The following is a 26,161-nucleotide window of genomic DNA, read 5'->3' as shown; positions in this document are numbered from 1 at the left end:
CAAAAAGAAACACATAGATGACACATTAATACATGATTAGCATTCTATAGGTATAACTAACTGTGCAAGTGATTATCAAAAATCCGATTGATTTAAAATAAGCAAATTTACCAATACATCAGGGATTGGATGAAGGATTTGTTTTTTTTTTTTCTCTTTAAAGCTTTGTAAATGTAGAAAATTGAAATTCAAAAATAATCAGTGAACTGTGTAAACGGTATAAAATTTTGAATTCTTTAAGAAATGGCTACGATTTCCCATTAAAAGCAAATTCATGGGATGTTTGTTTCATTTTCGATTTTCAATTTCAATCAATTGAATATCAAAAGTCAAATTCTTCGTATAAGAGTGCAATAATAAAAGAAGAACGAAGAAGGAAGAGCGAGAAGGTTCGCAGTCGTTTGTATTGGCGGCGGTAATAGGCAATATTAGGTTATATTGAATTATTTCATGTTATTGACGACTCTTAGTGATTCCGTTACATACCGGCATGACATGACAGCTTGCGTGCCGTTCTTGCTTCATCAGTTGGCAAAAATTTCATTGACTTTTTTCAAGTACTACGAGATATATAGATTTGATATAGTAATTTCCGGAACGAAATCGAGCAGAACACTACTGATTCCTTCGTCGTTCGTTCACTCACACTTTACAAATTTGTTTCTCTTGCAACGTTTTCACCTTTCTCATCGTGAAAAGGCGTTACATGGCGCATGTCTTCAGATAAATCAATAGAACCTTTTGCACGAGCCAAGAATTAGAAAACTATCTTAAATATTATCGTTTAAGCACACGTTCGTTTGAGACAATCAGAGGAAGAGTGTTGCTCTATATGTAGACATCAATACAATCAAGGATCGGAAAAAGACGAGGAGAAAAAAAGGAATAGAATGAAAACTGTCTTCGATGTTCAGGGTGCAAGATTAGTGAATCGTGTACCTTGCCGGATTTTTGATTGTCAATGCACATTATACGTTGATATATATATATATATATATATATATATCTATATATATATATATATATATATATATATATATTTTTAGAAAAAATTAAAGGTTTTTTTTTTTTTTTTTTTTTAAATATATCAATTGGCAAAAACATTGGCATTAGAAAAATGATTATTATAGAAAACCTATTGTTAATGTTATTTTATATATTTTTCGATTAATACGTACACAAAATATTTCTTATAAGCTAAAGCACTTTTGGCAAAATGTAATTTTTTTTTTTTTTTTTTGAATTCATTATTCCAAACGAAAACTATGAGACTCGGTTTTCTTTTCCGTTCTCATTTCGGATGTTGTTGTATACGATTTACGTTCCATGACGCGCTGAGTCATTGATGTTAAACGTTCTGAACCCTGATCGATAAGACTCAGTTTTCCGCCTTCAGTGTTAACCGTCATTTGCTGGAAACTGCTTTCCAATGGCTTAATGCTTGCCGTCTCCGTTGTTTTATCAAAGTTGCGTGTTTCATATCTAATAATGAAATCGAAAAACAACGAGAAATTGTAAAAAAGTATATGACAATGAAAAAAAAAAAAAAAACAAAAAAAAATCCATTGAATTGTATATATGTGGCAGATTGAAACGATTATTTTCAATACAAAAAAGTTTGTTTTATAAAGCAGTCGCGAGTGTAGCTGCAAAAAATTAGGTGCAAAATAAAACCCATTTTTTTATATTTTCAGTCAGATACACACACACACACACACACACACACACACACACACATAAGTGAGTGAGTAGGTTGAGTTTGCAAAATCAGTCAAATCGTGACTAAGTTTTTATCACATGTAACAACCAAACATCAGTCGACAAATTTATTAGCCGATTAGAGATAACTTTTCCCTTACCGACTGTTAGAATCAATTTCAAAACCGACATCTCACATCCACTATTATCGAGAAATCATACATAAATAAAGTGCAACATTTTACATATGATTTTTAGCCTCCACACATGGACATGGTACCCTCCCTGGCAATATAGCCGATTGCTTGCCAATCAGACTCAAAATTGAAAGGAGAAAAAAGCTTTTGATAATCTATATAAAAAAGAATGTAAGCATATTCAAGCCGAATGTAAATGTTGCTTCATTCTCTATTAAACTTTAAAATAAAACCTCCTTAAGAAATTTCATGTCATTTTCTATATTATAACTTCCGCGACGATTGATGGATGAAACCTCACGTTTACCAAGCAAGAAGAGCGGGATTTATTTGATCTCATCTTTTTTTGGAAAACCCTTATCCTTATTGGGATTCAAATTTTTAGTCGTTGTCAATTCAATTTGGACTTGGTCTAGGTTTTAAAAATTAAATTATTTAAAATATTTAAAGTCCCTAAATAAATGATTATGAAATCAAAAAAAAAATTTTTTTTATTAATAAAAACTCTTTCGTCAATTTAAATATAAAAACAGATATTCAAGTTCGATGAAAAAGCTGACAATGCAGAGGTCGTCAGATCTCTGGTTTGACTAATAGTAAAAGCAAAATACTTTTTGGTATCTCCGCACAATGATGCGGAGGCAAAACTGGTTCGTTTCTAATGTATCCCAAGTCCTATCAAGTTTTAAGACAAGTTGAATGACAAATGCTGTGCAGCAAAAAACCGACCGAAAGAACGATTCTCTCGAACCGCTCCGTTTACCTCGTTTGGATTTTCTGCCGAATGTTGGCACAGTGGGCGCCAAAGTGCATGCTAAAATCTTGATCTATCAAATATGACGATTTATTGGAAGAACGGATGCTAATTATCGATGGAAATTGGGTCTGACGCAAGGCAAGGTATTATTAATTGCGTGAAACCGTTAAGTTCCTGTACACGCAGACGTCAGTATTTATTGAGCAAAATTCGAATATATATATATGTATTCCGACATGTACAAAAAGACGAAATGATTTTTAAAATTTCTAAGCGCAAATCTTCTTTTCGTTACAATTTGAAAAGAGTAATCGGTGAGAATGTGTGTAAATAAATTTTAAAAAATTCCATATAGTTTTCAAAAAAAAAAAAAAAATTTAAACAAAATGTAAGGAGAAGAATGTTCTTGAAGAAACGGTTTGCAGTATAGTATCTGAATAAATTTAATATTTTTTCCATCACTAACCTTGAGGTGTAACCTTCGTAACTTTGATGGCCTGGATAAGAACTGTTACTTGTGATTTGGACTACGCCACCTTGACCGAAAGTTTTATCATGAAGATCTTGTACACATGCTTCCAAATTTCGATTCACTTGATTTAAATTCGTAACCGTTGCAGTTGCGGTGGGTGTCGTGGCATTGACAACTGTTGCAGGCTGTTGTTGAGAATTTTTGTGAATTTTATGAGTAGACGTATCATATGTTGTTTGCTGATAGTTATTGCTATTAGTAGGTGTTAGAGGACTAGTAGGGTGCGATAATCTGCCACCCGTATTACTAGGTGAACTACTACCGCCGGCCACTGGACTGCCTGGATAAGGCCTTGGCACAGCGTTGCCAGTTAATTTAGTGTTAGTTCTAAATGTATGTGTTGCGGTTTGCATGTTAGAGATAGTGGTTGACAGTGGTGGTGGAGGCGGCGGAAATACCGTGGCATCATTATCATCCTTATTATGGCTTAAGAAAGTTGGTGACACCGCGCTCGGATGATGAAAGTGTTGAGGGTTTGTCGTATAATTATAATGATGTTTAGATTGTTGCTGTTGTTGACTCAAATAACCGGGTGACGCCGATGGCTCCTGGTGACCATAATAAACGGAACGGTTAAGTGTCTGTATTGGAAAATGTTAAAAGCCATTGTTAGTTCGCGTATAGATAAAGTTAAATGCACGAGAATAATTTAAAAACCCCTACGCAATTACACTGCTCCTAATTATTGCATATGTGTTAATCTTTTACTACGCAAAGGTACATTTTTTGCTATTAACAACGTTCGAAAAAATATTAAAATTCATACGTTACGTACGTTATTGTGGCTCTTGAGAGTGCCATATGATGACTGAATGTATTCTGTATCACTTTCATCAGTTGTAAAGCCTTGAACGGTCTTTTGTCTCGAACGTGCTTGTCGTATATGTATGAGTTTTTGACGTGCTTCTTCCAATTGTTTTTCCATGCGTAACACATCAGAACGGGCGTTAATTTCCTGAGCCATACCATCAACCATCGATGTATTAATTTTCAAAGTGCGCTCCTCCTCAATTTCAAGACCTTGCTGAGCGGCTCTCACCAAATTGTCTGTAGATTTAATTACAGCATTTCCAGCCGCTTGAAGACGTCTGCCCGCCTCCGAGTTCGGATTCGATTTCACTTTGCAAGCAATTAATAACTGGGCTGTGGAAGCAGCTACCTGTTTAGCAGTGGAGATAAGCATTTCTTCTGTGCCCACACCACGTACAAGATTTTGAGCTGCCTCTACTAAGCTATGAGTGGCTGCTGCGACAAGACGTGCAGCTGATATTAAGCCCTCTGACCACTGTCCATCGTCCGATGATGTTAAAGGTCGTCTAGCCACTTTGCCTTGATCGATTAATTCACGTTGAGCAGCATTGGCTGCTCTTACCAGAGCCGAAGAAGCAGCCATAATACCCTTAGCGGCTTCCAATATCATTTCATCAAATTTCATATTTTCATCTAATTCAATCTGTAAGTAAAACGCGAGAATATTGAGAATAGCTATTAATACAGAAATTCATGGATTGCATACGTTATAAATAATTATTAAAAATGAATTTGAATTGAACATACATTTTGTTAGTGGCTTAGTTAATAATCACAGTAATAATATGTTTGATTCCTGGGTGAAAGACAAAATGCAACAACCAAGAATATCAAACATATCTAACTGGAATTATCAGTTGTTGAGTTAACAGTAGTTGGAATTGAAAGCAAACACCAGAGGTACCATAGTTAGTAGCAAAAAGGTTATTAAGTACAGATCTCATACTCATTCACACTTTTAGTTTCATATTAGTATTTTTTTTTTGTTTTTTTTTTTTTTTTGCTTAATTTGCTTAATTTATTTTCACTGCATTGGTTGAAGCATTAATTAGTAAACGTTCGTCATTCATCGATTATTTGGTTTAACGTTGGTTAACGGTAATAGGTTTTAAGCAAACAAAAAAAAGAAATTTACCTTGACATCATCATTGCGTCGAGGACGCAAAGAAGCTAATTTCTTTGCGGCCGCATCAATGGAAGCAGCTGCTCCAAGCAGCTCATTTTCAGCTATTACAGTTGGATCTTCCGGATCAATCCAATCGGAACCTTTCAGCAATCGAGCCATAGCGACTAGATCGGTGACACATTTCGCTACACGTCGCGATAAATGCATACGCTCATCGGCAGAGCAGTTACGCAATATACCGTTTAGAAGTTCGCGATAAGATTCACCTACCGCTGCACCAGCCTCAAGCGTACGTTGACGTAAATCTTCAGTTTCAGCACAATTCCAAGCGACAGAACGACAAACCAGCAACATTTCAGATATTGATCGTCTTCCCATATTGGCGGCAGCTACAATATCCCCTTGTAAATTGGAAGCACCAGCAGCCACCGCTTTAGCTGTCGCCAAAGTGACATTCTTTGTAACTCTTATCAAATCCTCAGGGCCTACTTGAGCACTACCCGTTGGAGGCGGCGAATGCATAGCCTAAACGTAATCAAAACAAATGATATATGTATATATATACATGTAAGTATCATCATCATAAATAAAAGGATCAAACATCAAGTAGGTAACTTACCCGTATTTCTTGTGATATAGCTTCGACAGTTGCTTCCATAGCTCTCGTACCTCTGCTATGTTCATCTTCAACAGCTTTAACTGTTTTCAATAGCGAGGATACATTTAAGACCATCACCTGATGATGTAGGAATGGAGGATGTGTGTTCAAAAATCGCATACAAAACAAATCTAATTTCTTCTCTACATGCGTGTAACACCTGTTTTCACTTTTACTTACTGAATATTAGGGCTTTTGCTTGATACAAACTATTATTTGCAGTATTACTACTACTACTAATATTAATACTACTACGATTACTACGACTACCACGACTACTACTACTACTACTACTACTACTACTACTACTACTACTACTACTACTATAACTAGGACTAATAAACTTTAGTAATAAATTGATACATTTCGAAAATAAATAGTAATCGAAGATTCTTTACTAAAAGCTAAATTAATTTCGAATATACAAAGCGTTTGGCAGGTAATTTAAAAATCATCAAAATTTATGATTTATGCATTTTGTTTTTACAGACAATAACGTGCTAAATGAGAAGACAATCGTTATCAATTAATTGATCAAATAATATTCTATAAACTATTAAAATTAAATAGTGAAAGAATATGGCGACAGCAGATGGTGCATTATGGAGATAGCGATGACGCGAACAGTAGTAGTTTTTCATTCAATCGTTATTAACAATACGACTGTGTCCGTTTAGTTTGGCATTTTGATTTATGTTGTTGTTAATTTCGATAGCAGCAATTTTGCTCAGTTTTCGTTAAGCATCTTTGTATGTTTATGTGATTGAAAGATGGTCGCACGCACAAATGAGAAACGAAATAAAAAGAATTATGGATAGAAAGAAAAATCATATCAATTCGTTTATTACCAAATCTTCGTTTCGTTTCTATTAAAAAAGCGAAGAAGAAGTTAAGAATTTTTCGTAAACAAACAAAAAAAAAAAAAAAAAAAAAAAAAAATTAAAACAAAAGTCTTGAAAAATAATTAAAAAAAAAAATATATACCAAAAAAAATTGATAGACATGAAGATACGAAGAGACGATATGATAAGCATCACTATTGATTCCGCCCATCGATAATGAAAATTTTTACTTTTTGCTCATACCTCCCTTGCACACACTTTGCACCTTATGGCAATGAATAATGCGGGCTAGGTTTTGTTAAATCTGTTCTTGTTTTGGGGAAAAATGTCGAGAGAAAAATCTGCATTCATCGATAATTAGTTATTAGTAGATTTTCGTTTGAGGCAAGAAGAACAAGAAGAGAAATGATTGAGATGATTAGATACTTTCAATCAAAGATGCGCGCTCATTGCGAAGATAATTACTATAGCGAACATTTCAATTTCAATGGTTAGAAGAATTTTTAAAATAACTTACTAATTTTCTTCAAAATATTTCGGAAAACAATTTCGTAGCAAGTTCAAGGCAGGAATACGAAAGTATTGCCACAATCGGTGGATCGGAAGTAAATTTTCATTCAGTTGCAAACACGAACACTGAACATAAAGAGTGATACATCACTACACTATATTTTTCGGTGAAAAGAACTTTCTTTTTCATTGGCTTACGAGACGCGTTGTTTGGACCTTTGTGAAAATGAGGAAAAAATGCAGTAAATTGAAGTAATTGAATATCTTTGAAATAATGTCTTATCTGTTACAGGCGAGATTTCTAATATGTTAACAGATGTCTGTGATGTGTCTGTGTCCATTCAAGCTCAATTCCCAAAAGGCTTGTGTTATTGTATTGTATAAGAATGAGAGCGATTCGAAACTATTTAGTGCTTCTGCTAAGAAATTAAAAGTTTAAAAATGAAGATTTTCGAATTGATTTTGAATTCGACTATAGCATTATATATTTACTCGCCGTTGTCATCGTACTTTCGCAACACGGACTGGAGTGTAAGACAAGCACTTTCGAAAATGCGGGGAAAACTATTGAAAAATAGAATGACATTTTTATAGTGCCGGCATTGCAGACAAACGGAAGCAATAATAAGAAATTTATTGTAATGGAAAACCACGCATATAAGACTTTTCAAAATTTTAAGGACATCTTTCTCGAAATACTGAACTATTTCGTTCGCCAATCGTAGAAAAATCACTAATTCTAAAATCGCTTACGTATTCTCTAGCTGTAGACATTTAGTATGACTCACAAGGGCCATTTAAATTAAAGATACCTCGCGAGTATAGCTGCAGTGTTGCAATTTTTTAACATTTTTGAAAATTTAATTTTTTTCAATAATTAAATATACGCTTCACAATACGCTTCCCTCTCGACTATTATTATTATTATTCAATTAATTTTCTTTCTATACGAAAGAAGACTAGACAAAAGTAGGCTTTTTTTTTCTGGCTACTACAATGGATTTACGACTAAGCAATAAACGATTCACTTAAAGAGAAGAGACAGCGAACGCCTTGAAGATAATCAGTACGCGCCAGAATAAAGTGGAGATTGCATTGAAAAGATGTATTTAAAAAAAAAGAAGGTTAGAAGAAAAGAACTTCCTTCCCTAATGCAATTACTTATCATATCACACTCGTATATTAAATGCCTAAAGTCAGAGAAGAAGATATATATAAATAGTTGCAAATACAAAATGGGAGAAAGGAATACAAACAAGCACCAATCAGCCGAAGTTGAAAATAGTTTTTAGTAGCCATTATTTACAGCAAAGCATCTAGTTAATTAAGAGGTATATTGTTAGGTAATCTGAAACCATTAAGAAATCAACTAAGGAAAAATAACTTTTGCATACACTAAGGGAATTATTGTATTTTCAATTAGGATGATGATGATCTCTTATTATTTAATGATATATAATGATTGAATATGGAATGTAAATTTACGTGCTATGGTACATACACACTTCTGTTTGATATATGTATATATTTTTTTCTTGTAAGTGATGACGAAGATTTCGAAAAACAAATTAGTGAAGAGTAAGTAGTAACTAAACTGTAAAATCGCATCAATTAAGCGACGGTGAAATTTCTATAGATGCCGTCAATCAAAAACTACATAATGCTCTTAGAAACACCTGTCAATCGTTTTAAGTGCCCAAGTTTTTTTGTTTTTTTTTTTTCTTTTTGCATAATTACAACATTAAAAGCGTTACACTCAGGTAGAAGAAAGCATTAGACAGAGAAAAATGAAAAAAAAAAGAGAGTCTTTTGACTTGTGTGGACCTACCCTCGCACTCTCCTTAAGATCTTGCATGGAAGGATCATTAATAGGTTTGCCAGAAGCCAACTTGGTGGCATTTATCAAATCACCTAAGGCAGAGGCAACATCTTTTACAGCGTTTATCACCATTACCTGGGAATCTGGTTGAGAAGAACCCAGAGAACAGGCTCCCCGTTTCACAGCCTCAGCCAATTGCACTAAAATTATAATTTTTTAGAAAACTTTGTTTCAACTTTGATTTCACTTACATATGGTTGTAACAGCATTTTGCGCAGCATTAGCAAGCTGATCTTGAGTGCCAGCAGCTCCGGTAACCAATACCTTGGTGTCTTCTACCAACGCTTTAGCTGTTTGTAAAATGTGCTCGCGATGATCGGCAAAAGTGCCATCGCCATCTGAATGTAACGTACCGGCAGTAGCAAACATGATTGTGGTATCTAAATCTCCAATTATACCGGAAACAGTATGAGCAGCATTAATGCAAGCCTGGGTACCGCGGGAGCCCGCCTGCAAAGCAGCTAAAACTTGTGCAACTTTTTCCGATATTTCGCGTGCACTACGTGAAATGTCGTTTTGCGCCGATGTATCTCCAGGTCTTGTACCTCCAGCACTTGACTGTATCATAGAGCTAACCGATCGACCCAAATCTATGACAGTACTTCGTATACGCATGGCCACGTCTGGTGAGGTTGTAGTAGTAGAAGCTCCCACCGAATCCTGGGTTAGTTGGGTGTATTGTTTGGCCATTTCAACAGTCAATTGCGGCATCAGTTTAGGTTCTATGCTAGATTTAGCGTTAATCTCATTACCCAAGCGCGCAATTTCTTTAGCTGCTTGTACCATGCGTGTCTGATAGTCAACAAACGAATCTGAGTACGATGCATTTAACAATGATTGACGCTTGTCCGTTAAACGCGTAATAGCGCGATTCACTTGTTCCATTAGGCCCGTTACAACACCAGTTTCAGCGTTTATCTTCTCAACCGTTTGTGTCAGCTCTTGTATGGCCTCTCGTGTCCCTTCAATAGCGTCGTCTAATTTTGGGTGCGTATGCAAAGCCCTAGGATTGCCAGCGGATTCTTTTGCAGCTTGTACCAATTGTACGGCGCTTTCAACCACGGACTTCGTTTGATTAAGAAGGCTCATTTGTTGATTTGTGTGAACTATGTGCGTGCAAGCACCAATAGCTCCATTTACCATCGGCACCACATAACGAGAAATTTCACCGACTGCATGACCTAATTGCTCAGCATTATTTTTTCCGGCTAAGCGTATAGGCTCTAATTTATCTAACAACTCAGCAGCAGAATTTAATGTTTGACCGCTGAAACCATGCAAATTGTTGTCACGGCGTAGACTTAAGCCTTGGGCATTTACCGCCAACGCGCAACTATCTAATTCTCTCATACAAGTCCCCAATGTTTGCAAGACCTGATCGCATTGAGCTTGACCCGGAGCTTTTTCCCGTATATTATCCACTAAACGTTTTACAGATTCTGAAACCGGTGTTGAAGCATTTGATAATTTTTGCCATACCGGGGGATCATCTGGTGATAAAGCCAATGATTTGGCGGCTTTTACCATTTCAATTACCCCATCGATGACTCCTCTAGCAGCATTAAGGACGGGTTCTTGAGCCTTCCTGCCCTCAGCCGATATCTTGGCTGGTATGGAAATAAACTCGGGACTAGATGCGTATTGGCGCACAGCTTTTACTGCTTCCAATAATGGCTCGACCAAACGCGCTCGTGATGGAGTAGCCGGATCATCTTCAATGGCCTTAATTTCCTGAACCAAGTTTGCGGTAGCCGTGGCAACTTGCTTTGCTAAAACAATAAACTCATTCTTTGCCACAGGATTGTTCGTATTCATGCTGGCTTGACGACATATCGAGCACAAATAACTTGTATGCTTGGCAATAACTGTAAGAGCTGAAATTTTTTGTTGCTTGGACGATTTTGGGCTACTAACAATATCGCAATGCTGACGAATGCCTTGGTATGCCCACGTCAATTGAGCCTGATCAATAATACCAGGACGACCTGCAATGCTACTGGGATGAGAAACGCCAATTAAATAGGCGGCTTGAGCGGAAGACTCAATTAAACCGTGAATAGATTCGGAGACATCATTCACCGATTTTGCAAACTCAATGTAATTAGACTGCTTAGCGTTGTTGATCATTTCAGAAAAGGCATAACCGAGATTTCGTGACTTTGTAGTTGCAGTTTCAACACAATCAAAGTATCCTTGGTCATTAATAGGCTCATGGGGATATTCTAACATAACACGTAATGCCTCAATATTACGGGCAGCATTATCGCATTCCTTTTGACCGGGAGCTGATTGTATACTGGCGTCCACTAGTTTATTAATGCTTTCAGTTACACTACGAGCAGCAGCATGCAAAAGATTCTTTGCGTTTGGCTGACCCGGATCGGCAGCAATGGATTTTGCTGTTGACAATAACGAGCATGATTGTGTCGATACATTACGCAAACAATTGATCATTTCAGAACGCACAGCCTCGTCTGGGGTCTGACCGGCCATTTCCATGGAAACTGAAAGCAGGTCTCGATAACTAGCAGCGAAGTGATTGCTAGCTTCAGCAAGTTGGGCCGGACTGGCGTAAGCTTGAACGATTTGAGCTCCAGCAGTACTTAAAGTTTCCGACACCTGCTTGAGTTCGCTTTGTAAAATACTGTAACTTCGACTAGATGGCGGAAATTCGCTCATTGAAAGTATCTCACTTAACTCGCTAACATTACGTAACGCCAAATCGACTTCACGTTGACCTGGTATACAATCGACCGTTCTAGAAAGTGCTTCAGTGACGTCACGACCAGCTTGTGTCAGAGCATGAGTATCACCTACATTTTGCAAAGTACGCTGCGCTTCTTCGATGAGACGAGCTGAGTTCAAAACAACTTCGTCCGCGCGATCTATCACAGTTGGATTACTCGTAGTGGCTGCAACGCCATGAACACTTTTTGTAAAATCACCCAGAGCTAAAGCTGTATCACGACCAGCTGTACCAGCATACAATCGATGCCCTTGCAGAACTGAAGAAATCAATTGACTTAAAGCTATTCCGACATTTTTCGCGGACTTGCACAATTGTTGGGCAGTATTTTCGACTGTTTCACCAGGTAATGGGCGCAGAGTACCCGACTGAGCTGCTTTGCGTGTATCATCGAGAACGTTGTGAAGATTACGTACCGCTTCTAATGCTGACTCCAATTCCTGTCCTCCACATGCTTCTCGAGCTCGCAACGCTGCTGAATTTAGTTCGGATACGGTTTGACCTAAGGATAAAGCACTTTTAGAAAGCTGTGTTGCAACTGGTATGTCAGTTACAGTCGGCTGAAGAGCACGAGCCGCTCTTGATACTTGAACAGCAGGTTCAATGAACTGTTCAGCAGCTTCAATTAAATTGAATTGAGCATTATAATCATCCGGATTAGAACGAGTAGTTTTTACAGTAGTAACTAAGCGAGGTATAGTATCAGCCGCACGCTTACAATCCTGGAGCAAAGTTTCCTTTGTCTGATGGTCGTCACTATGCTGCACTGCATTTTGGGCGGCGCTAATGCACTGTGTTGCAGCGGAGGCAGCCTGCTTGGAGCAATATTCCAAACGTCGTATAAGATTGCGCTTAATAGCTGGTGTGTTGGCAGTAGTTGTGGTAATCTCACGTAGCTCTTCAGCGGCGCGACGTAGGGCATTTTGGTTTTCGGTATCGTGCGGATTACTAGAACAAAGGCGAGCGGCTTCCACTAACTTAGCAGTGGCATCGGCTAATTGTTTAGCGGCGGATAGCAAACGTCTTTGCATATCGGCATCTTGCTGTTGGTCAGCTTCACCTTTAATGCTTTGGATAAGTTGCGCTGTAGCTTGGCCTAACGTCTTCGCGTGGCGTACCATCTCTTGAGGGTCATTTGACGAGACAAGAATGTCTGTTCCAATTATTACATTTTCAACGGGACTCATTTCTTGACTTGTACGATTAGCATATTCACGAGAGCTCAATTTAACATGCTCCATCAAGTCACTTAAACTCTTAGAGACATCGCGAGCTGCCGCCAACAAATCGTTTTTGAGTTTAGGATCGTTGGTGGCTTCATTACACATTTCGCATAAGTATTTCACAGCACGTGTGACATTACGTGCAGAGCCTTCTAGGTGTTCGCGACAAGCGGCGTTATGAAGTGTGGGAGCCACAACTTTAGCACAAGCAACCACTTGACTTGCAGCGAAAGCGCATTGAGCGGCTAATCCAATTACCCGATTTCGAGACTCATCGTCCTCACAACTGGCGGCAATGGATTTAGCACGCAAAACTAATGCAGCTGTGGTATTTGCTACCGCTTTCGCAAGAGAAAGAAGCATATCTTGCAAATCATAATTTTCCGGTACGTCCTCTTCGGCGATTGTGCTCAACACACGAGTTGTAGCTTCACTCACCTCGCCAGTGGCCTTTATCAAATTATCAAAAATTCTCGAATTCTGTGGCGGTTCTTTGCTTTCAGGTTCAGCAGCTTTCAATAATTCACTGAACGCAGTGCATAGTTTACGTGCGGCTTCTAACAATCTATCTCCACTACTCTCGTCCTCCATAAGAGCAGCAATCAATCGCACCTCTTTCGTTACTTCAGGTATAGTTTGTGTGATTTGTGAGACCGAAGCTGAAACGGCTTCAGTATCTATCTCATCCGGTTGCGTAGCCATTATAATTTGAGCTGTGGCTGCACTCATCGTAGCTACATGGCTTGTAACTGCCTGTTTAGAAGTATCGAGAGTATTCTCACGCCATTCTATCGAACGCATATCATTCCCGAGTTCTTGAATGGGTGCCTTTGCAAGAAAAATGCAAATAAACAACAATCACAAATAATATTGAAAGTCAGATCATTAATTTACCTTCGTTCGTAATTCTTCATTAGCACGCATTATTACATCTTGACCGGCCGAAATATAACCTAATAGAGCTCGTTGAGGTTCCGTCAAGTTCACAGAGCTAATACGGACTTCTTTCGACTGCAAAAAACAAAACAAAGAAAAAAAAACAAAAAAAAAAAAAAAACAAAAACAAAATAAAATAAATATCAATTAACCAATCAGCTACCAGTTATCAATCACTATGCAGATTATGTTAGGATTTTTCAATTGAATATTTATGACACCTACTCTGTGAAACTTGGCGCTTTCTTATAAGGGCAGCAGTAATCAAATAGAAATATTATGAATATTTGTTAGTTTTTGAAATTACGATAGAATTAATGGATTAAAAAAAAAAAATGAGTTTTTTTTTTTAACAAAATAGCAACATAAATAGAATTTGTGGTGTTTGTGCATATGTGTAAGTGTGAAAGTGTATATAAAAGAGAGTTGCAATGAAACTAATAAAAAGAGTGCACTTACCGTGGGCGGTTGATGGGCATGATTTACTTGCCCAACAAATGCGCCGAATTGAACAGTTTGCAATTCGCCTTGAATGTACGATTTTTCGCCTAAGGATACATTTAATTTAAATTAAAAAACACATAAATAAACAAAGAGTACAAAATTAAAGAAATCAAACCAAAGATTAAGCTAAAAAGCAACGCGACTAATAAATGTTAATTTACACCGCGCATATTACACATACCATCATTGACTTGCATCAGGCCCGGGTGAGCTAAAGATTCAGTGTTAATTTTTCCAATTTTATTTGTTTCATGTTGCAAAAATGTGGCTCTATAATAAGTTAATAAATATTAATGTAAAAATCATAAAATTGCAGATATTTTGCATTTAATTTACTTAGAAGGCGCTACCGATTCTTCCACCATTGTAGAACCCTCGTCGCCTTCGATGCCAAAATGATCTTTGGTTTGTTTCTTTTTCATTATAATATCAATATAGCCGGCAATTAACTGAACAATTTGTTCGGCTTCCGTTGTTTGGACTGAATAATACTGATTAGCATAATCGCCAAAATCCAATGTGAACGTATTGGGTGAAGCACCCCAACGTCTGACCGTAGTTAATGGCCATGATACTAAAATTTCTTTAGTACGTTCATCTAAACGCAAAACCGAATCTTTAGTAACGCCTAAGAGACGCGGCACCAGTTTATTTTTGCCATTCATTTTTTCTTTAACCAAAAAGAACGTGACACCATACGTAGGTAATTCCCGAGCTGTTTTCGTATATAAAACTTTGGCATCAATTTCCGATAAGTCAACATGTTTTTTATGTTCAGCAAAGATTTTCTTCTCAATATTTTTTACGCGCACATACGATTGAGGTAAAAAGTCCTTCAAGCTGTCAATTAAAAAAAGAGATAAAACTACGCGATTTAGACAAATCCAAAAAAAAAAAAAAAACTAAAAAAACAAAAAAAAAAAGAAAAAGAAAAACGAGAAACGTAAAACGAAAAACTTACTCCAAGAAACCGGGTTTATGTTTAGCTTCATTATGAGGACCAAATTGTATGTGCACTTGTATGCCAGCGAATTCACAGGCTATAAAAGCATGCAACAAAAAAAAAAAAAAAAGAAAAAAAAGACAATTTGCATTATAATGCATAGAGAATAGAACGAAAGAGAGAACTATTTACCTTTTTCTTGGGTGACTGGATGTGTGCCATCTAATATAGCATCACGTGCTTGCACGTATAACAAATTTAATTGAACAGGATCACGTGAGTCGATATTTTGATCGGAAAAGAAAAAACGACGACGCAGCAGTACTGTCTCCGACTCGTCGATACCCTGTTCACGTAATGTTTTGCCCACATCAACCCAATTAACTGCGTGAAAGTGCATGAAAAAAAATAACGACTCACTAAACGCATTCTTATACGATAAAGGGAATAAAGAGAAACTCACTTTCATCATCGGTTTTTAATTTTTTTCGTAAACTCTCCATTTTAGCATCTCGATCCTTTTCGGTAAACTTGCGACGTAACGTCAAAGTACCAAATTTATTGTCTGGCAAATTCTCATTTTGCGATTCGGTTTCTTCGCGCACCAGACCATACTCCTCGTGATTGGTGATCCCGATTTTAGTGCATATAACCACCATCAGTTGGGAGACAGGCTGCGAATCGTCAACCAATATGGTTTTCACAGCACCATCCAACATACGCACACGCAGTGTACGTAATTTACGCCGATATTCCAATGTGTCCTGATTATGCAAAATGTAATAACCCAATGTGCGTCCAGCCTCGAGCCACACGCCTTGCTGGTTTTGCTCATCTGAGATAAACAGGCCATATTCGCTGGCTGCAAGAGAGTAATTATGAGGCAAACGTTAATGAGAGATTTTTTTTTTCTTTGTTTTTCTGTTTTCCTTCGTTTATTACAAATATCTTCTGTACTTACGTTGGCCTTGCACAGCTTCAGCAAATTTATCACGGATTATTTTGCAGGCATCGAAGACCGTTGTATTTGGATGGAATTGTATGGTTTTCGTAACACGACCTCCCTCTAAACTTATACGCAGCGACAAAGTCGACATTTTTCTCTCGTTCTTCTATTCTTCGCTTATTGTGTTTATCACTGCTCGCACTGCTGCCTCTGCTTTTATTGGTATTAAATGGTTGTAGTACAAGCAATAAATCTATGGCAGGCTTTCTTTTTACGTTTTTTTTTATAATAAAGGGCACTTCACGTTCAATCCATTAAATGAATGAAATAAGAAGAACAAAGACCGAACAAAATGAAATAGAAAAATCGGTAAAAGCATAATAACGATATATGTATGTATGTATGTATGTATGTATGTATGTTGAATTTTAACAAAAAAAAAAAAAAAAAAAAAAAAGGATGAAACAGATTTTTTTTTTATTTTTCAAAAAGACAAAAAAAAAAAAAAGAAACTTGTCACACTAATACCGAGCGCTGATAGCTACTGACTGCCCAGAAGAAACTAACGCATCGCATAAAGTTCAAGAACCCACCCCTGCAGCGCAGTTAAATAGCCGACGTCCCACACGCACACACGTGTTTTATTTACTCGATGGTCTCGTTTATAAACGATAGTTGCTTTATCTGACGCGCACGGAGAAGCTCTCCCCTATGTAAATGCCGCTACGATACATCTACACATAACAATCTGCATAAATTTAATCATTTTACTTACTTTACACTAATAAATTATTTTCTAATAACAACTTTAATAACAATAATAACAAAATAATGCTTTTCGTCTTTTATCAAAACCAGTAGATGAATATAAATTTCGTTTTATATTCGCAAACTCCAGTCTATCTTGTTTCCTTTTTAAATAATATTCGAAATTCGAAATTAATCAAAAGCTCATCGCAAAGGCAGAGAGAGGAAGAGTAGACAGCGTAATAGTTAACAAAATTATCTGTTTACGAAAACATATTCTTCTGCTCTGGTCATCAATATAAGGAAATGGGGAATTTCTCGGTCTACTTATAAAGAATTTAACGAGTTAAACATCATTGATCTACGATTCGAATTTTGGATGCTACACGACACGACATCCTTTCATATTTTGATTAATTTTTTCTAACTCCAGTCATTTACATTTGTTTGTTAAGTTGATTGTTATGATTAACTGTTTTTTTTTTTATTTTTTTTTTTTTTTTTTTTATAATTAAACTAAACACAGAATTTCAGGCATGTTTTGCATTGAGTTGTCAGAGAAAGAAGCGCTTCTCGTCACGTTGCTATATGTATCATAGTCCACGTGTCATTTGGAGGAGGAAAATTGATTTTCGTCGATAATAAAAATGTTATTTCCCTTCTCGAAATTCGATGTGGATGTAGCGTAGCAGACGGGAGCATAAATAAATCCATAATTAAATAAAAATTTGAATTTTTTAAGCTTTCTGATCTCTGATATCACTGAAATTATTATTAAATTAAAAGCGAACAAAATTGCCCTTAGTTGATTTGATTTGATATGATTTTTTTTGTTTTTTTTTTTTTTTTTTTTTTGTTTCTGAGGCTGAACGTAGACGAATAATTGAAACGGAAGTAGTAATGTTTTCAACTTGACTCTTTTTACATTCACGTAGGCGTATAATAGGCGATTCGTTTTCTATATGTACGTTGGCATGTGTAAATATCACAACAATAGTTCAACACCCTATAAGGATACTCGCGCAAGAAACGAAACGAAAGGCAAAAAAAAAAAAAAAAACGATAAATGATAAAAAGAGATATTGAATACTAAGCATAGAAGATGTCTTACAATTTCTGTGGCGTTTTCTTTTTAACATAATTATGAAAAAGTAGTTCGCTCCTTCGCTAGCCTCTTGTTATATATATATATATATATATTAAGGCCTTCTCTCCTTTCTATCACTAGTACTTAGTAATATCAAGTTGAAAAAATGTTTAATTATATGCACATGTATGTGTATGTGCACGGTTATTCATAATATTGTTATAGATTTTTCTACACAATGAGAGAACAAATTCAATAATATATGAATCAAGTAATACCACCAACAACGGATGGGGGATGATTGCAAATAAAATCGATATTAAATTTTAAAATCGTTAAACGATTTTTCCATAATTTTTTTTTTTTTTCTTAAACTTAAACCAGATAAACTTGTAATGAAATATATATATATATATGTAGATATGTATATTACTGCTTTTATACTTTTGTTATCATTAAAAGATTCGTTGTTAACACTTGCAATTATTCTTATTTGAACTGAACGTTTCTTTTCTTTACTTTTTTTCTTTTCTTAAATGTTCAAAATATGCTCAACAACAACAATAATATAATTTATAAATATTATTATATTTATTTTAAAAGAGACGTCTTTTTCCATTGAAGTGTTAAGTAAAACTGGAATCTTGTCTGAGTTGATGATATCTAGAAAAGCGGTCTTATGCAAGATTTTTCCCTATGCATACACAGACACGTAAGTAGATTTCATTGCAAGGGATGCTTTAACTGAAAACAATAATCAGGATGCTATTAATTGAAATAAAGATGCGCTGGCGCTCTCTTTCCTTTCCTTTTTTTTTTTTTTCATTCTTTCTCTCTTTCTCTCTCTCTCTCTATAGTTCATTCTTATTTTCTCTCATTGTAATAAAAAGCGAAAAATAAAACCCTTAAAAATTGAGGTTTGTTTGTAACCTCAAGAGACACTCTCCACACTTTCAATAAACATTTTTGATCTTTGAGTTAATATAATTCGACTGCCGTCCGATCAGCTAAATAAAAATCTGTTAGGTTATGCTTAGTTTACTTATTATATAGTTGAGTAAAATTCTTTTTCGTAATTATTTACATAATTGCATTTACGTATGTGTGTTTATCAGCCAAAATGTTCCGAAGAAATATCTGATGTGTGGGGAGGGAAACTGTAACAAACGCTTACACAGTAAACAACAAGTGGTATAGAGTAATATAGAAATTTATTCATGTTTATAAATGCGCGCGTTTGTGCGTATATATTTATATATGAATTCGTGAATCCATGCCTGTATGGATGAATGTATGTATTTTTTTTTTTTTTTTTTTTCTTTCTTTTAACCATGTCACCATCATTGCAGTTAATCAACGGCTAAGGCATCAGAATTTTTGCAATACATTCGCTCCCTTAACAAGCACATATGATTATTATTATATACATGCACGCTCACGCAAATAGAGAGACGACGCGTATTAACTAAAAATCATGTATATATATATATATGTATGTATATGTATATATGTATATATATATATATACATATATATATATATATATATATATATATGTATGTATATATATATATATATGTTTTATATATATATATATATATAAAACGACACTAATGTATCATATTTCACTTTTTACACTATTTACAATAACGAACGAATAAAGGAAACAATGCGTAGCGCGTATGTGAATTCAAATTTTTATGCTCTATGTTTAAATTGGAATCATATGCTGATTATATGAAATCCTATATTGTTTATGCAAACATGTACATATATTTTTGTTTATATTGCACTCATATATCTATATATACATATTAATACATTCAGTCAATCAGTATAACAATAACAATGATAACAAAAATAAGAAGAAGAAGAAGAAGAAAAAAATAATTATATTCGACTTAGATCGAAACTTTTGATACCCATTGCTGGTTTATTTATGTTAAGAAATAAATTTCAAAACTTTAAACAAATATGCTTTAGTTCACAGGAACTAACTGGGGCGTTGTATAGCTAACATTCTCAATTGCATAACATAAACCGGGCCGTTGTTACTTATATTACACGCGAATCGACAAATCCTGTCATAAAATTAAAAATGCACACGCAACATAACAGCGACAAAGCGAATAACTTGACCAACTTCTGTACTTCTGTGTATTTCGTTGTAAAGGTATTACGTACATGCAAGAAATATTTGCAGAATTGTATTAAAGAAACCATACGAGAATTGATGATTAAACTGTTTTCATTAGCGTTTGCAAAAGGAAATTCAATTAAAAAAAAAAAAAAAAAAAAAAAAAAAAAAAAAAAAAGAGAAGAGAAGGAAATTTTTTTTCCTTCTCCTAAGGAATGCGAATAATTGCTATTGAATTAATTTTCTTTTACTATAAGTTATTGAAGGAGATTCGATTTCTTTGATTATTTTCTCTTTATCTCTATATATATATATATATATATATATACATATTTACCCAATGATTGAGTTGTGGTGTCAAAAAAGATCTCCAAACTCGTATCAAGTTTATCTATTTGCAATTGTTTATGTTTTCAGTCAAGAAGGAAAAAAAAAAAACATTCTTATGTCTATCATTTTTTTGAAAAATAAAATTAACTATTGACTGAAATTAAAACAAAACGCTTCAGTTTGTAAATAATAAATTCGTCAACCTTTTCAAACAATTTGTTTCTATTTATCGAGTTAAAAATTCTTTATGGAATGCGATGCGTATCCGTCCATGCGTCTGCCTTTTACCATATCATGATCATGATAGAAATCGAAAATGTGACATATGTACTCTTAAAAAATCTCAAACGAAATTCATTCACAAACATCATACATTTGCAATTTTACTAAGCTACTATACGCTAAGTATATCTCAATATAAATTTTCCATTAAATATTTATACACTTAACATTTAAGAATCATTTTTTGGGGCGATAATAATTCTTTTACTTTTAATTAAATAATTCTTTGATTTTTTTTAAATAAAAAAAAAATAAAAAAATAAAAAAAAAATTTTAACATGATAATAAATAAAAAAGAAAAAAAAAAATTTTCTTCTTTGATTCAATCGATCTAAAAAGTATATTGCATTATATAGATCGCAAAGAATCAATATTTTCAAATAAAATTTTATTTATTTTTTTTTTTTTGTTTTCCCATTTTTTATTCATTCAAATTACTTACTTGTAAAAAAATGATTAAAGCTTTTAAGATTGAAAAAACATTTACTGACTATTAGGCACATAATGGTTGTAAAATAGGCAAACTGTGAAGGCATCTTTGTTTATTTATTGGATATTTTTATTATAGAAAATATCGCTTTATTCCACAGCGGAACTGTGATTCGAAAATGTATTAAAATTTCGAATCTATGTTACAGCGCAGGAATGTCTATGGCATAGGCACGTTTGTGGTGACAGTTAAGCTTAGCAACGTTGCCGTCAGTGAAACGTTACAATAGCAAAAGTTTTTCATCATCAACAATATATATATATATATATTTTTTTTTTATTATTTTTTATTTTTTTTTTGTAACAATTAACGAAGCAATATAACAATAAATGCAATTTAAACAACAACAATAATAAAGATTTATAGAAAAAAAAAAATTTGTTCTTTTTTATTTATTTATTTATTTTTTTTTTTTTAATTTTTAACCATTTTTATGGTATCTAAGGCGATGTTAGTTAGCTTGGCGGTTAAGGCATCCGGCGAAAATTAGATAAAAGAAAAAAAAAAAAAAAAAAAAAAAAAACGCGGAACGTAAAAATATAAATAAAAATTGTAAAGCTTTTAAAGAATTTACATTCTAAAGGCGACTGCAATGGAATTGTGTTATTCACATTGCCCAGTAAGGCACTTTTAAGCACACGTATAAGTACGCGTTATTTAAATATTAGAGAAGAGGCACTTTAAGGATTTTATTAATGCAACATATTTCGTTGCCGCACTACACTTTAATTTAATTTAAAAATTGATATAATTGTGAGGCCTGTTTATGGCCAAATAACAAAAAGCACTGCTGCCCGCTCTGCTATATATATATATATATATATATATATTATATTATTGTGATTGCTGCTGTTTTTTTTTTTTTTTTTTTTTTTTTTTTTCTTCTTTTTTATATTGCAATGACAGTGATTATTAGAGTTTGTCGTTTTCCTAAGAATGTCTTTTCCGATCTGTGGTTAGGCCTAAAATGATGTGTTTAGTCGACGACACATCGCAAGTTTCTGTCGGAAAAATCATTCCACCTACTAGTCCTTAGTAAAATGCGACGACAAACCGTTGTCTAGTATGGCGAACGACGCATGCTCCAACGGAAATGCCTTTATGATCCTTGAGATGCTGGTCGCGTTACGAGTGACAATGTAAACATGCTTAACTGTAACCGCTCAGATCAGAACGTTATTTGAGTGTTTTTTTTTTTTTTTTTTTTTTTTTTTTTTTTTTTTTTTTTTTTTTTTGTATTGAAAACTAAAGCCAAAATCCAAATCAAAGCTACCACATCATCCCCTTCGTACTATTTCCGAATAATAAACAAAAAAATCTTGAACACTATATATAAACTCAATGGATAATCTAATCAAGCTCGTTTATAATTTTTTATAAAAATTTCGCTCAAAATTAAAGTGTCACTTATACATAATACTGAAAATTACTCAAGTCTTTTTCAATTCAATCATATATTATTATATATAGTTTAAGTACTTTACTTTTATTGCGGCAGAGGGCACTTCGTACAACAACAGCTCAACAATGCTATTGTCATCACGTGAAAATCTTCAACTGTGTAAATTATATTTCCTTACTGCTAGTGCCTAGTCATCATGGGATGGCATGCTAAGCCGAAAGAAAACAATAGAACGAAAAAAAAAAAAAAAAAACACGAGGGATGTAAATGTCGCTTGTCGGCCTGGTTGGTGGCAAAGTGCTACAATGAAATTATTTCTTAAACCATTTCTTGTTATAACATGCAAAGCAGCGGAAAACAACTAAAAAAAAACAAAAATAAATACTGCTCATCTTGGAGCGAATTTTAAATACCCATCACATCAAATAAATCTATATATATATATATATATATATATATATATAAATATATATAAATATAAATATATATAAATATATATAAATATATATATAGATTCTTTATAAGTATTCAAACGTTTTAACGGGCTGATGGTATTTCAACCTTTTCCGATCGAACTCATAAACGGCATTGCTTAATATTCATCATAAAATCTCAAATAAATAACAAATTTTAGTTTCAATTCATTAATCAAGTCCTACCTAAGTTTCACCAAGGCACTTGTAGGCAATTCAAAGGTAATTTCCCACTTGACCTTTATAAGGGTATCGACGGTATATAAGAAATAACACATTTTTGCCTAAACGTTCCTGGACTTTAAAGATTTTCAAAAAAAAAAAAAAAAAAAAAAGAAAAAAAAAGACAGGCAAACGGACAAACGGACAGACAAATCGAAAGAATGCCAAAATTAAATTCATCTCTGTACTTTGCGAAATCGTCAAGGAAGGCAGGCAATAACAAATTTAGTATACCTTCTCAAATAATATCCAGCCAACATTCAATGGTGGGTACAAAAAAAATCCCTGTGGTCGCTAAGAATAATGTATAATGCGTAAAAAACAAGAATATCTTATTATTGTTTATTCTTAGATGAACTGTTGTGTGCGCCCAGCGTGAAAATATATTGTTTTTGTAACATGCTAAACCTATTAAAGCGAAACGCTTATCATCTAATTAGTTTGTCAATTTTTAATTTAGAAAACAAAACAAAAAAAAAACTCACACTTTTATTTATTTATTCATTTTTGTATTTGTTTTTGTTTCGACGCGAAGTCTAGTTAATCAGTTTTGATTAATGAATTTACACTGCGATCATATAATGCAAAGATTATATGAAGAGACGTTATAAGACAAGATACCGAAAATTTTTTATGAAGTAATAAAAATTCATTCTTTTACACTTTATCCCATTCATACATACATATATATATATATATATATATATAAAACATGGATATGTATTTTTTTTTTTTTGTCTTTTCGGTTATTCTTTAAAAGAAAAATTTTTGTTTTTTATTTTGTCAAAAAACTATATAAACAAACATTAGAAAAACAACATCTATCATCAACAATTTTTGTTATGTGTGCGTGTGTGCTTTTACTTATAAAACAGCCGCCATGAAATCTCAATTGGCGCGGCAAACTGACGCCAAACTGCCATTTTGTCTATGTTTCGTTTTTATTTTGCATTCCCTCTCTCATCTAATATCCTGAGATGCTGCTAATAACACACACACACGCACACGCACACGCACACACTTGAAAATGGGCAAACGAGCAGACATTCGAACGGGACGTTAAATACGTTATACGTATATCGTACTTATATTATCCTTTAGCTTGGCAGATTTAAAAAAAATAATTGAATCGACTGGTTGGGGCCAAAATGCTCGTATGATATACAAAATGTGTACGTACCTTCTTGCCTTCGTTCTATAAAAAATTAAATCATGTCATAGCTTTAACAAAAGCGTTTAAATTAAAATGTATTTTCTCACATATATATATATATATATATATATATATATTTAAAAAATTTTCCCAAAGGCCCATGTAATGATGAAAAGAAAATAAAAAGCAAGAAAGAAGAGGTAATAAGAGCGATAGCCTCAACTGTTCACAATTGTGATAAATCAGTTCTAAGCATTCTAACTAGTTGATGATATAACTGCCCCGCCTTTATGTATTGATATTAACTATTAACGCCCAAAAAAAGCAGAACTATGTTTTACGGGATCGGTTTGATATTTTTGTTTATTTTCAAAATCAATTTGCGAAGGCAGAGTGCTACGATTAATTAATTGATTATATAACTGCCCCGCATAGCCCCAATAGGAAGAGAAGAAAAATGGCTAGAATGGATAGAATCTTATGATGATTGAGAATCAATATATTCTATGTCTATGACGAATGCTTCTGAATGTTGCAAACGGAAAGCCAAATTTAGTCTAGCGTACTTTTCGATAACTGGGGCATAAATAGGTGAAATATAGGGCGTTCTGATAAGTTTAGCTCGGGTCGGTGTAGGTTAACCAATAAATGAAAGGAAAAAAATGAAAATCGTTATTGGATATGTCAGTCGGTGTATCAATTCGATCTATATATATATTAAGTTTGGTGCGGATGTAAACGGTAGCGTGAAGATGATGTCTCTTACATCGATCTCATTCAGGACTATTTCTTGCATCGACTCTTTACCGTCTATGTCTCTAACTGTTCGTCAGAGGTAGAGGATGAAATTTTTTGCAATACTCTGGCGAGATTTGGTACATGATCTCAAGAATGGGCCCTCCTACTACTACTACTACTACTACTACTACTACTACTACTACTACTTTAAATGAATTCTACAAACTCTTTCCCTACGCATCGCTTATACATTCACACAATCATTATAAAAAAAAAAAAAAAAAGAAAAGGAAGAAAATTTACATTTTTTGATATCTACTGTATGTGTGATTGGACAGGTTTTAATTTTCGATATATTCTTCTTCTTCTTCTTCTTCTTCTTTCTCTTCTTCCACACGAGCAAACTCATTAAAAGTAGGTCTTAACATAACAACAAGTTCAAAATTTCAGACCTTTTATGGCGAAAGTAAGCAGCAAAGAATTGCATATGACGAACATTTGGCAAAAAAAAAGAAAAGAAGATCGTTACTTAGAATGGTTTCTCAAGAGCAATTAAATGGAGTTTATATGTTTAGCGTGAATTAAACATAACATAATTTCTTTCTTACCTGCTGCTTGGCTGCTAGGCAGTTAGACCGTTGCTCTATAAATTAGAATAAAAATAAAATATTCTCGTTGTCTCTAGGAAAGTTCTTGGCTCGCAGTATTTGGAACATTCGTCCTTCGTTGCAAATAATTTTGTTTTGAGATATTGGATGATGACGTGAAGTGTTTTTTTTTTTTTTTTTTTATA

General features: G+C 34.2%; 1 protein-coding gene across 4 annotated transcripts; it reads right to left on the bottom strand.

Annotated features, from left to right (window-relative positions):
• Positions 1-1,178: 1,178 nt before the first annotated feature.
• Positions 1,179-26,161, bottom strand: LOC119632499 (talin-2). Of its 4 annotated transcripts, none has more exons than XM_038025428.1 (16): positions 25,977-26,161; positions 16,323-16,605; positions 15,825-16,223; positions 15,554-15,745; positions 15,380-15,458; positions 14,755-15,258; positions 14,600-14,688; positions 14,374-14,462; positions 13,873-13,989; positions 9,201-13,806; positions 8,959-9,149; positions 5,740-5,856; positions 5,130-5,645; positions 3,960-4,637; positions 3,119-3,765; positions 1,179-1,482 (listed from the first exon to the last, which is right to left on the bottom strand). In XM_038025428.1, the coding sequence occupies exons 2-16, from the start codon at positions 16,456-16,458 to the stop codon at positions 1,248-1,250; spliced, it is 8,595 nt and encodes a 2,864-aa protein (XP_037881356.1). In that variant the 5' UTR covers positions 16,459-16,605; positions 25,977-26,161; the 3' UTR covers positions 1,179-1,247. The 4 variants fall into 4 exon arrangements, with proteins under 4 accessions (XP_037881356.1, XP_037881357.1, XP_037881358.1 ...); XM_038025429.1 differs by lacking the exon at positions 25,977-26,161 and adding an exon at positions 21,333-21,659; XM_038025430.1 differs by lacking the exons at positions 1,179-1,482; positions 3,119-3,765; positions 3,960-4,637; positions 5,130-5,645; positions 5,740-5,856 and adding an exon at positions 6,143-6,523.

This window comes from Glossina fuscipes, unplaced genomic scaffold (genome assembly GCF_014805625.2).
Source record: "Glossina fuscipes isolate IAEA_lab_2018 unplaced genomic scaffold, Yale_Gfus_2 1, whole genome shotgun sequence".
NCBI classification, from domain to species: Eukaryota; Metazoa; Arthropoda; class Insecta; order Diptera; family Glossinidae; genus Glossina; species Glossina fuscipes.
The sequence above is the reverse complement of the archived record's forward strand: the minus strand, read 5'-3'. Positions and strand labels throughout refer to the sequence as shown.

What these genes read in the sequence shown, in the direction of transcription:
- LOC119632499 (XM_038025428.1), bottom strand. Translation starts at nt 16,458, where the DNA reads ATGTCGACTTTGTCGCTGCGTATAAGTTTAGAGGGAGGTCGTGTTACG. An exon ending in CCTGATGCAAGTCAATGATG is followed by an intron (nt 14,463 to 14,599) that starts GTATGTGTAATA and finishes ATGTATCCTTAG; the next exon opens with GCGAAAAATCGTACATTCAA. An exon ending in ATCTTAAGGAGAGTGCGAGG is followed by an intron (nt 5,857 to 8,958) that starts GTAGGTCCACAC and finishes CTACATCATCAG; the next exon opens with GTGATGGTCTTAAATGTATC.